A 13,144-nucleotide genomic window follows, 5' to 3' on the forward strand; every position below is an offset into this window, starting at 1 on the left:
ATGTCAATTCAAACACGTAAACTACATTCCAGATTTATGGACCCATGCCAGACTAGGCAAATGATCTATGTAAGGCTTTAAAACCTTTCAAATCACCTTACTCTCCTTCAAGTGCCAACATCTCACTGGTTTAGTGTGCCAGTATCTCAGTCTGAGGTGGAGTATACCTGCCTCAGAATCTAGAAAACCAAAGCAGATTTTTCATGGAATTGGTCTAGAACATTACAAGAGAGAGCTAAAAACACTGCTTAGCGTTACACTGGACATACCTATACATGTTTACATTTGGAGGAAGGAAATATATATATAATATATATAAATACATAAATATATATTGTGCATATATATATGTACGTATGTGGTGCTTTTTCCTCTGTAAAAGCAGCACAAGGGCACATAAATTGACTAAATCAATTTTAGAAACACCCTTAGAACTGAAATATGTATCAGTACATTTGAACTTGCAACACAAAGTCCAAAGAAAGTCTGTGATTTAAATGAGTATCTGCAATTGCACCTGTTTTAAATTACTATGTGGAAAACCTTTCCTTGAGGTAAGATGTGGCATTGTTTTCTAGCACAGGCTGACAGAAGAAATATACATCTACAGTCACCAATCTTCTGCCATGTCTTTGCTGCTATCTTATTAGAACTCACCTGATTCACCTACATTTGCTTTAATTCTGACAACTTTGTCCTACTCTGAGAACAAAAACCTCAAAATAAGCAAGAAGATAAAATATCCACAAAATCACAAGTTTCAGTTATACCAGATTAATCTTTCTGGCAAATCCTGGTAGATTTTAGGTTTGCAATTTAACTGACACATGGACCAATCTCAGATTTGTTTGTGTCCCCTCAGCTAATAGTCCATTTAACTATCCCTATGTCTCTAAACTAGCATCCTGTAAAAGATAGAGAGATGCCAGAAAATAAGAGAGAATAATAACAACAATAATGAAATATTATCTTGGCTCATGATTCGTTTGCTTCTTAAGATAGATTAGCTTCAGTCTGAAGTTTTTCGAGCATCTGTTTCTCATGCTGCTACAGCTGAGGTTAAAGATAATTACTTTTCTTTATTGCCATTTTTGGCCTACAGGGACTTCTCAACTCAGGATTTCTCTCAGTAACTTCACTAAGATGAAAAATTCTGAAGAAATTGTTTAGAGTTGGCACAGAATAATTATCACAATCTCTGTTCTTTACTTGTCCAGTGACTTCTCAAGAGTACACCCTTAACTGTCTAAAATTTATTGTAGCAAAGAAGTTGAAACAATATATAAATATTTATTTACTTACCAGTGCAAATTCATGTGATACTCTTCCATCTGGAGGCAGTCTAGCTCCAAAACCTAGAGCTGGGAACATTTTATCACTATCGTAGTCCTGAATTATTTCACCTACAGCTTTCAGTGCCATGCCATAAGCATTCAGCTGATAGGGATTCATGTAGTGCAGTGAAGTCGGCTGTGAAGGGTTACCTGTTGAAGCAAGGATCGACCAGATTTACCTTTAAACTGAATCACTTCAGAATTTTCTCTCTTAAAAAAAGGTAAGTGGTATCAGGTAAAAATGTGGTTTTCTGGATACATTTTAATAGTAGTCATTTTTCAGTAGTTCTGAACACATTTTAACGCACTGAAAAGGCTGCAAGAAACTTGTAGACTTGTGCCATTTATAACATGATATACACTTTTAAAATGAAATTTACAAAAGTATTACAGTATTCTGAAAGCAGCTTTGGAGAAGGATCACAATTTTAGCTCTGCTTCACCCCACTTCAGCCTCACTCCACCTGAAACTCTTTTCTTTTGCCCATCTTAATGGTATCTTCTAAGTTTTCTCTCAGCAGTTATAAAGAAACAAAAAAACAATAATCAGAAAGTACACAAATACTTGCCAGCAGCTCCTACTTATTCAATTTTTTATGTAGCTTTTCCAACTTCTATGTATTTTGTTTGCCCCGCTTTTCTAGATGGGAATTGGCCTCTAGTCTATTGCTCAGCAAAATGGAATCCTAAGTTCAGGTGGTGCCAGCTGAATACTGATACAGACACACATATATACACTTAAAACTGATCACAGCACAAACATATACAAGATGTTTATTTTTATTCTTACCATTTGAGGCTGTGAAATCAATAGCAACTGTGAAATTGATTTGGGTTCTGTAAAGAAAGCAAATACAAGTCTTATTAATAGCTGTACTGTTTTGTAGAAAAATAAACAAGAGATGGTCATTTGTGAACAAACTATAGGACACTGACTTTCTAATACAGGAAATAAACACCAAAAATACTCTTACATAAGTTTCCAGCCAAGGGCTACCCAAGACTATTTTATTAACATACTGAAAACAGTTACTTGACTTCATCCTTCCTTTTTTCATTGTTTATGAACATTTCTAAATCACTAATAAGATCATTAACTTCCACAAATATTCCTAGTTCATTTTCAACAGTAATACTGATTTTTCCCTAGACATATTTTAACTCTGGTCATGGAAGACTTTGACAAGAGAAGTAGGCTTTTACTAATCTGCTCCTTAACACTTAAGACAGGAGAGGACACTTAAGAACTCTGGACAGGATATCATAGTTTTTGACAGGGGATTTCTTTCATGTGAACACAGTCAATGCTCTGAGTGAGAATATCACGGTAAATCTTGGAAGACAAATTAAAATCTGGAAGCAGGAATATTAACATCTGTACTTTGAACACTAGCTAAATAAAGCAATTATCATGCACAGATCACTACTCAGCATAGATTTATTGAAAAAAAAATCATTTATGAACTTTTACAGAGTGACAATCCAATTTATCGCAATTCTATTCTGCAACTTCCTTCAGGACAAAATACTGTTGTTCTGGAGATCATTGGGATCTCCAGAAAAAGAGATTGTATGAATTTGAAAACTGACTTTTTGTTCAGACTTATCTTTTACATCTTCCTTCAAATTTCTGCCTCTCACTGTGTGCAACTATGAACCTGATGACCAAATCAGCAAAGATTAAAGCTCCCTGAAAGTTACTGAAAACAGATTTAACTCACACGCACTCAGATTAAACATCAACAACCTTTCACCTGTTCTTGCAGTAGTGGTTTTACAGTTCAAATAACTTGATGTGCCCAGAGAAAATACATTTATTTCTCTAAAAGCTGTGTATGAAAATAGATTCACACGGACTCACCTTATTGTACTGTTCAAGGCTAACACAAACTAAGCTGCACTATGGGTGGACTCTGTCTCCAAAATTAAGCAAAAGCCTACCAAATGCCCACAAGTACCAAGAAGAGTCCTTGGAACACTGCAATCCCAAAATATGGTACAAAATGCTGTGACCTCAATACGGACTTCAACAACAACAACAAAAAATAAAACCAGTGAAAGCTGCTTCAGTCTCTGAAAAGTTCAGAGGCCTAAGCTTTATGAGAGAAGTTTTCGGCTAAGTACTTCTGCCTCCTGCTTTATGTAGTTTCACCAAAAAAAATTTCAATGGCATGACAAGTCAGATTTTGTTTTATATGTACTCACATGTCAGACCCCGTGGCTTCCTAATCACAATGTCCTTCTGCACTGTCAGTTAGACGTAAGGAGAAAGATTTAGGAAGCACATGTCAACTAGTTTTCTACCACAATCAATATACTGTGCAGAAGAGTTGTCTTCCTCAGGCAAGAAAAATTTAGGAGAAACAACAAAAAATTCTGGTATAATATAATTATAACTATAATAATTAAAAACTATAGTTATTAAGGCAGCTATTATTATCATAACACTAATAACAACTATTCCTAAATATATGCTTACAGTCATTACTGGCATCGCCAAGAAAAACTGCTTTTGGGCTATAATCTCCTTGTACTTAAATTTTAAGGGCTTCAGGGTGGTGCAGTGTTTGAAGAGTAAAACAAGACTACTCCAAGCACTACATGTCAGGTACATCAAGTATAGAAATCCTTCAGCATGCTGAAGAATGTGTCACCGTGAATTTAGTTGGTATAGAAAGACATGAACTACTTCATCAGTGGACAGGTCATTTTACCCTATATACCATGAGAAATGAAGAAAGTATCTTAAAAAGAACAGTGTTCCACACCTCACAACCACAGAGCAGCCATTTTGTTTGGGTTTTTTTGAGAGAGCAAAGTGAAAACTATCGTTTTTCAATATGAGCTCCATCAGCACTGATATATATAAGGGTACAAATTAAGCCTGAATGTAGCTTTTGACTAGGCTTGATAGCATTTGTAATGATTACGGGTTTTTAAACAGTACATTGGAAAGAAACATGGATTTTCTCCCGTGGCTTCAGAATGACAACCAGCTGGTCTGTAAGCAGGGGGGAGCAGTTGAAGGTTTGAGGATCACTTACTGTGCAGAACTCTGCAACGGGGCTAATGGAGTAACTAACACTACCAAGAGGCTCCATCTTCCCCATGGCATTTAAGTCCCCAGCAATAGTTATTGTATAATTTCCCCTTTGCAGATCCTTGCTTGGCCAAATGCCCTATCAACATACAGAAGATTTTTCAGATAAAGTCTCTACAAGATCTTCCTCTTACATAGTTTTATTACTCCTTAATATTCTCCAAGGATACAAGAAATACATGGCAAAGCCTCCAAAATACACAGCTATGGCAGCCCTTGCTGTCTAACTGTTTCTCATGCCAGGTCTCCTCTGAACATCAAATATGCATCTCATTGCATTATATGGTGTACTCCCTGGATTAAACAGCTGTCATGGAAAGAGTTCTCAGTTTCCATTTTGACCATCAGTGATTCCATACAGTTCAGTTAAAAATGTATGTCCAAAGCCTTTTGAATGCAAACAGTGTGTGGGTATTGATTTTCAAAAACCTGAGTGAAGGTAAGGCTTTTAACATGATGCGAGGAAAATATTTCCTCTTATCTTCCACTGCTCTGGGACAGAAGAAATGACAGTATTTTTGAGCTGCAAAAGGATTCAGCTCCTGAATGTTATTGATTTACAAATGCCTAGGTCACTTCCTATTCTAGGAAGTCAAACAGGTCAGAAAGTTCTGCACAGAAATATCTTCTCTGTTCACTAAATCTTGGAGCTTTGTGGCTCCTGGTGTCTCTTTCTCTTCCAGGCCAAAAAAAAAGAGCAGACTCCAAATTAGGTTTGACAGTCATTCCTTAAATTCAATTGCATTCCTTTTCAAGGCTGTATCCCTTACATTCCTGAACTTATTCATATATTTAGAGTTTTTTTGACAGGAATATGCTATTAACTGTGAAGTGGCAGAAAAAATATGATTTTGAAATATACATTATTTATAGCAAAATGTACCTATTTTAAATGTGGGAAGGTCACTGTAGCAAAATATGTCTTTAACTATCAAGACGTAAGGAAAGCCTGCTATTAAGATGGCACCACTTGATGTAATATTCAGATACAAAAGAGACATCCACCTCTTTACTGCCGTACTGCTATAAAATCCAGTCTAATGTAGTAAAATAAAATAAGAATTTATGGACAAACTTCTATTTCATTCTCCAAAGTTCTTTAGGAAAACAACTGTCATATTGATGATACTGATAATGGAATACCCAAATTAAACAGATGCAGACTCAAAACATAAATGAAATCAACACTGTACTCCCTATTTGTTACAATTAAAGCTGTCAAGATTTCCACTAAATCAGTATTAATTCCAGACACCTCAAATCAATTACAATGAAAGTTCTGAACATGAAGTATTCTATAAGCATCCATTCATGTAAGAGCAAATATTTTGTCTATTGCAGAATCGGTGTTTTCTAACTAAATGGAAGAAAAACAGGGCACTAAAAAAAAACAATTTTGGAGGATATAATTGATGGGAAAACAGACTGATTAATGACAAAATCTTCTCTTCCCTCTTCCTTCAAAATCTGTCAACTGTATTGCAACTGATACACAGTAATATTAAACCAGACAAACAAAAGAAGGGAGAAGCCAAGAAAACAACTCTGAGTCTCCTTGTCATGTTTACATAACTGCATATGGTAAGATTTTATACAAGTATTTCTACAGTTTTCACTGAGATGTACATAGAAATAATTGTATGAATCACCAAGGAAGATTCTATTTAAGATAAATGATAAGTATTACTGCTCATACTTTTACACACAGAGCATTCTACTGAATTATATTCATTTTCTGTAAAAAGAGTGGAAAAAAGTTTAAGTGGAATTTCTCTGGCTGATCAGTCCTTATCAATACCAATTCCAGTGTTGTAAGTGAGGTTCCATAAAGTCAGTAGCTATCTACAGTCTCTATGTAGGGAAGTACAGTCTCTAAAATGAGGAAACAATACTCCTTACAGATACCACTTAGAGTGATCATAAGTGAAGTACATAAATAAATTATTAGTGAACTATAATGAGATTGTGAAAACAAGAAAGGTTTGACACCAATCACATACCCGCCTTTAATATAGTCAAGGAATGAAACTTCTGTTTCAATTAGGAAGGAAAGCAACGTTACCTGAAAGCAAATAAAAGAGAGTCAGACATGAATTGTGTGTTTCCCAGTTGAACAAGCAGAGACAAAAGCACAATGTTTTTGGAGTTCTGTCCTTAAGATGTAATTTCCTACAGTGTTAGGGGAAAAAAGAAGATTAAAAAAGATATTAAATAATTTCAATAGGTAGCTCTTGAAAGGGAAGAGACAAATTGGGACAAATTGAGACAAAAGGCAACTACAGTTGCCTTTTTGTTTTTTTAATAAGGAAAGGTGGAATGGAAGACTGTATTCCAGAGTAGGCTACCACATATATACATATATTTTCTGATCACTGTGTACTACATCTCCAAATGAATACTAGAGGCTAAATGATAATGCACCTATTCTATGAGCACTTCAGCACTGTTTAAAGAACTCAATTACAATCCTTTATGTAGTTGCTCATCATGCATTAAAAGTGGCATTGAGTATTAATGCAAGCCAAGGATGCAAAAATCTAGTAAATTATATGCATATATGAAACATATACAAAAATTTAAGTTTTTTTAATATATATATATATATATATATACAAAGATAAGAGATTTCTTCAGTTACAGCTTTTATCATTCAGAAATGATACAGATCCAAAACATAGCCATCTGAAGGTGCTACTGGCATTTTCAGCAATTGAGTCACAGAAGTATAAACTCAAGTGGAAAAGATCCAGCATTTAAGATCTTTACATACTGTGCAGTATTTTTGAAGCAAAAATTGAAATTATTTTAATTTTATTTACAAAGTGACACAAAACTCTCTCACAATGTAAGTCCAGCAGGCAGGCAATGAAAACTGCTTAAGTAACTACTCAAAGCAAATCCACTGATAACGATACAAGGAATAAAAAAGGGATGGAAGTTTGTCACGAAATTTGATTTGCCTCCACCTGCAGCAAAATATAAAAATATAAAATACTTCTATGTTGTACACTTAGACTCAGAATGAGATTACAGGTAGTTATTCTGTCTGCTATCCTACTTCCTTTGCCACAGGTTCTCTGTGATTTTTAGTGACTAGTAAAGTTTAAAATGATCTAGTTGAGAACAGAAGACCATGACAAAGTTCTACCAGGCATATAAGACTGAAATTTCTATGTATTTTCCCACTGGACACAGTAATATTAACAGTTCATCTGTTCTTACAGCTGGTCATCTTGTTCCTAATTAATTTAAGCAAATGTTTCCAGTGCATCTGATGTTAAGAAGTAAAAAATGGAAAGAAAACAACTCCCAAAATGGCCTAAGTGTTTACTTCCAACCAGAAAATGACTACCAACGTTTTACCTACCTACAAGTTTTATCCAGTGAATTTTTAATTTCATTACTAGGCTTTACTTGAAACTAATCATGCATTCTGAAACATTTTTCCTTAGTATGCAATTTGTCTGTCTGAATTTAAAATGACCCCATAAGTAATCATAAATTGAGATGTGTACTGTATGTAAAGCAGCAGTGAGACAGCAGTCAGTGACCTGTATCCACTTTAGGCTCTCCAGAAGTCTACTTCTATTAGTGAGAATGATAGTCTTGGTACCTGGCCTGAAAATTTAGAAATCTGTGGGATAAATAATATCTTGGGTGAATAATAAGGAGAAGAAAAACAAAGCTGCAGGCAAACACGCAAGAAAGTGACCATTTGGAGAAGCATAAGGGAAGCCTGAAGGACTACTAGAAGTAAGGGCAAATAAGGACAAAGATGACTTGATAAAGAAAAGAAATTAAAAGACCCACAGAAGAGAACACTGGTAGAGAAGGAAAAAGGAAAGAAAATTGCTAACAACTGTTTATTGGAAATTTTGATGTAACTGGAAACAAAGAATAACAAGATTTTGTCTGTTCAAACATGGGTAAAATATGTTCTTTCAAATGGAGACACATACATGTGAAGATGTTACAATATCTTAAATCAAAATCAACTGAAAAATTGAACAGGAAAATACATTTTTTGCTCAAAAGAGCCAGATTTCATGCCTACAATTTTGAGTAAATTTTTAGCGTTGGTTGAAAATAATCACTTTACATAAGTTTTTGACTCACTAATTTAGCATAATAGAATTTTATTTAAACATGGTAGATTTTAGTAAAAGGAATATGTTAGCAAAATGAATTAGACATTGCATGGTAAATTTTAATGGGCAAGCTCTTTCTGCCTATTTTTTACAATTTAAAGCAGAGATGGAAGAAACAAGTGTTTATTTTCCTACCGATGAGGAGACCTACACAAGACTGTAGGAATGTCAAAACATTCCTTCAAGGCTATGGTTCAGCATGGAAGTAGCCCTACTGATTTCAGTGAAACTATTCATGTGGAAGAAACCCACATGTTGGATGAGTTGTCAAAAAACATATATCTGATTAGGTTTTCAATATACAAATCTTCAATTTTTATCTTCTCTTTTTTTTTTTTTTAATGTAAATTATGTTCTGAACATCATGGATACCAGGACATGGAAGCTGAGAAAGTACTGAAGGCAAATAAGAGCACATCTGGACACATTTTTTATCAGACTTTTCAAACTAAAAAAAAAAAAATCTGAAAATAAATGCTGTGTAACAGTAAATACTTTTTGTGGCCTTCACAGAAGGTTCTATTCTAATCCTTTTAAATTACAAGTCAGCTACACATTTCAAGCGAAAAGAAAAGCATCTAGTAACATAAAATATATTTACTTACTGTTCCAGAATTAACGTACTTTTTCTTTTTTCCTTTTTTCTTTGGATTTATTACCTAGAAACACAGATACATACATCAAAGCAGTGTGATCTAACATAAAGGTAAGTGTTTACAATATTTTCAATGCAGAAAGTAGTCTATTTTCAGTGTATTTTCAGTGTATTTTTACATAAGATTGCATTACTTATGCATCTCAATGCTGAGATATATGCATGCTGAAAAACAGTGAATTTATCTTCATGGTACCTGTCAGGTAAATCAATGCTGGTGTTCACATTTGACAAATAAGGGACTGGGGCAACAGAGGTGAGAACGTTCATTATATCCGAGTGCTCAGACACTCTTTGAATTTTCACAAGATTCTGCATTTTTCTGCATTCCTGATTCCAGGGTTTCAGTGTTCTGTGTCACTACTTTGTCATTTCACAATACACCTCTTCACAGTCCAATTCTTCTCATCAATATTATCTGAGAAACATGCGGGCTGTTCTACTCCCAGTTTCTGTATCCGGTGCAATGACAGATCTGCCGACAGGAAGAGCCATTGGGGGCACAGATCATACTGTGCCAGAAGTCGTTCCATGAAAATGGCAAAGACCACCACCTGACTGAGGAGTTGTGGAGGCTCAATGCACTCTGCATACACAAGAATCTTCATGGAACTGGACTACAAAGCATTAAACAGATTTCTTGAATGTCTGGAATTATACCTATAAAATTTCTCATTGTACTCAACTATAAAAATTGTATTCCTTATGAGTACCTACCCATTCGAAGGCAAGTGTCAGACAATTTCATCACATACACATTAAAATGTACTCCTGCTTTTCTCAGAAATGCACAAATTAGAAGTAAAACATTATTTTGGTAATTAGGTCGCTCAACTATATAACTAGGAAACTCAAATCCTTGTGGCTTACTGCCAAGTTTTACTGTAAACTACTCGCAGATGTTCCGCAAATGATAAGGAATTAGAACATTCCCCACTGAAATGTTAGTCACTTATCTGCTGTAAAATACTTAAATTATTTTGCCTGAAAATGGGAAAAATAGAAATACGTGTCTTCCAAAAATTCTCACCCCTTAACCAAAATGAAATTACATTTAAAGATCCTACTCCTTGCACAACACGGAACAGCTGTGAAACATAAGGCAGGAACAGATAACTATCATTTGAGGTCTTCCCAAACAGGCTAAACAAGTGACTCCTTCTTTCCCTCCAGTATGGCACACTGTTATATAGTAAGTATTCTTCAAAGTTTTTACTCCCTTACATGCATATAAGCCCTTTAAAACTTAAAAAATTCCAAGTAACTCCTGCCCCTCCATTTAATGATGCTCTGACTGGCAAGCAATAGATTATATCTGTGTAACTGTAGTTATTAAACAATGCAGTAGTTCTTGTTGAACCAAAATCTTAGCCAGAGAGTGAGGCCTGCTGACAACTGTCTGGAAGAGAGAAATGAAGGTAACAGACTGCCTGTCTGCCCTGTGGCAGTTCATTCACTGCTCTCCAGAATTCAATGGTCAGGCCTGAATTAGCAGCATATTGCTTGCCAGCAGTCATTAAATGCCAAAAGGGAGATTCCTCTGAACTTTCTGCTTCAGGTAACTTGACAACTGGCTTCTTACTAATTGCGAGGAACTACACTAGAGCTTGGAGTAAAATATCATGGGAAAAAAGGCATCTACTTGTGAGCAAAGATGAATTAAATGACAGCTTGTTTCTCTCCTATAATTCCAGGTACTATAATTGTTATAATATTGATGTATTTTTTCAAATTTCAGATAATTTTATAAATTAAACAACATTTTTTAGCCTCTGAAAATTTTACACCCCTTCAGGAACCTAGGAAGCTACATGAACTCCTACCTATTAAAAAAAGTTCAATTATAAAGAGCTTGTTCTAGCAGTGTTTCTAATCTGAAAATATGAGACACCCACTCAAACACAAACTTCTCTACCTGCCTTGGGTCAGTTTGTAAATGTAAAACATTTTAAAAAGAATTTGTTCAGTCTCTTTTGTTCTCATACTGTACAGACTAATGAAGTAGCAGCAGTACCATGGAGGACTGCAACGTAGGGAGGCAAATTTAAGATGCTCAGGAAGTGTATGCTGTCACTGGGAGTATGATATTGATACTATATTCAAGAAACTGAAAAAATTACTTAAGATGTTATGACAGAATATTCCTGGTAGGGTAGGAGTCACACAACACAAGAGGACATTTCCATTGCGTACGGTAATCTGTGTTGTGACATTATCCATAGGAAACGTCTGTAAATTACAGTAACTCTGGGGTTGATCTTGAAAAAACATCCACGTCTTTCAGTTATCTTTGTCCTGCTCTGCACAGCAGCTCATCTTTAAAACAAAACTGCAACATACAATTGGAGCATTCCCCTTCCTTCCATTAGAACTTACCTAAACCATTATAATTGTTATCACTTACATTAGGAATATGAAAATTGACAAAATAGCGAGGTTTAATAACAGTAATCTGAGACCAATTAAAGGATCGCTTAAGGAATGACAAAGATCTGCACACCATACACAAAAAAACACACTACAGCCACATAGGCCTGTCTTCTCATTATTGCCAAGAATATCTTTCCTTTGTTTTCAATGTTTTTCACTGTTGTTTTCTCATTCATTTTCTGAAAGAGAGAAAATACTCATAATACTTACCTCATACACGTTGAACTGCGATTGTCCTCTTGACAGCTCTCTGTAACTTGTTGTGAATTCTCCAATGAAATCATGGCTGTATGAAAAAAAAGGGTTTCAAATATATAGCATTTAGTAATTTAAACATGTATTTTAACTACTTATGGAAAAGAGAAGCACGGCCAATATGAACTGACACCCAACAAAGGAGCGATGGCAATAGACAGAATTTGCTTAAAAATCTTTATTTCTCCTTCTGTTGTGTGTTCACTCTATTAGTAATACAAGTGTAGAGATGGAAAGTACTAGATTAAATCTTCTTGATGGCTTTTGCTCATTGCTGCACAGTGAGGACTATGTTGTAAATCAGTGACTGACCCCAAAGTAAGCTTACAGAATCTGAAAAAGAAAGAGTGTCAAAGACTGTCACCATTTCCTCACTGGATGACCACTGGCACTACAGACTCTGAACTGTGTGTGAGACTGTGTGAGAGGAGAGGTATTAAGACTGCAAAAAAAGTAACTTAAACCAGAAAAAACCAGCCCTACCAATTTGTGTAACATGACATTTGAACGGTACCTTTAAGGGAAAGACCCAAAGCTTATTTCCAATCTGTGAAAAGCAACCTGCTGAGGCTACTCAGCTTATGATATTAGACACCACTGGAAAGCAGATCTTAATCTATAAGTAAAGCAGTGGCTATCAAACTTCTTTCTAAATTCAGCTCCTGCTCCAAAAATACATTTGGCACTCCTGTGCTGTCATTCACATTTTGAAAACTGCTTTGTCAACGCCTAAACAGGCACTGGCATGCTGCCAAGGAGCCACTGTGGGCACAGTAGTCAGAGGGAGTGTAGTGGATGAAGCATCGCTGAGAAAGGCCAGACTGGGGTCAGGGAACTGGGGCACAGAAACCACAAGGCTGTCAGAAGTGACCAATCTGCAAGTTCATATATCTCGGGTACCTGGAGTGGAAGTGAACACAGGGGTGAGTATCTAAAGTCAGCGACACACCTTCCAGTAGTCACAGAATCATAGAATCAACTCGGTTGGAAAAGACCTCCGAGATCATCAAGTTTAACCCTTGATCCAGCACTGCTATGGTTACTAGACCATGGCACTCAGTGCCACATCCAGTCTCATCTTAAAAACCTCCAGGGACGGTGAATCCATCACCTCCCTGGGCAGCCCATTCCAATGTCTGATTACTCTCTCTGTAAAGAATTTCTTCCTAATATCCAACCTAAACCTCTCTGGCACAGCTTAAGACCATGCTCTCTTGTCCTA

General features: G+C 35.7%; 1 protein-coding gene across 1 annotated transcript in view; it reads right to left on the reverse strand.

Moving 5' to 3' along the window:
- CPNE8 (copine 8) overlaps window positions 1–13,144 on the reverse strand; it is an 82,153-nt gene that overhangs the window by 15,712 nt on the left and 53,297 nt on the right. The window contains exons 11-15 of the mRNA XM_027890110.1: window positions 11,878–11,953; window positions 9,188–9,241; window positions 6,435–6,496; window positions 2,125–2,171; window positions 1,303–1,484 (exon numbers count right to left, since the gene is read on the reverse strand). Of these exons, the coding sequence (XP_027745911.1) occupies window positions 1,303–1,484; window positions 2,125–2,171; window positions 6,435–6,496; window positions 9,188–9,241; window positions 11,878–11,953 (421 nt within the window). The remainder of the gene's footprint in view (window positions 1–1,302; window positions 1,485–2,124; window positions 2,172–6,434; window positions 6,497–9,187; window positions 9,242–11,877; window positions 11,954–13,144) is intronic.

This window comes from Empidonax traillii, unplaced genomic scaffold, assembly GCF_003031625.1.
Source record: "Empidonax traillii isolate 1590-97213 ecotype Southwest subspecies unplaced genomic scaffold, ASM303162v1 scaffold277:size2070623, whole genome shotgun sequence".
In the NCBI taxonomy this organism is placed as follows: Eukaryota; Metazoa; Chordata; class Aves; order Passeriformes; family Tyrannidae; genus Empidonax; species Empidonax traillii.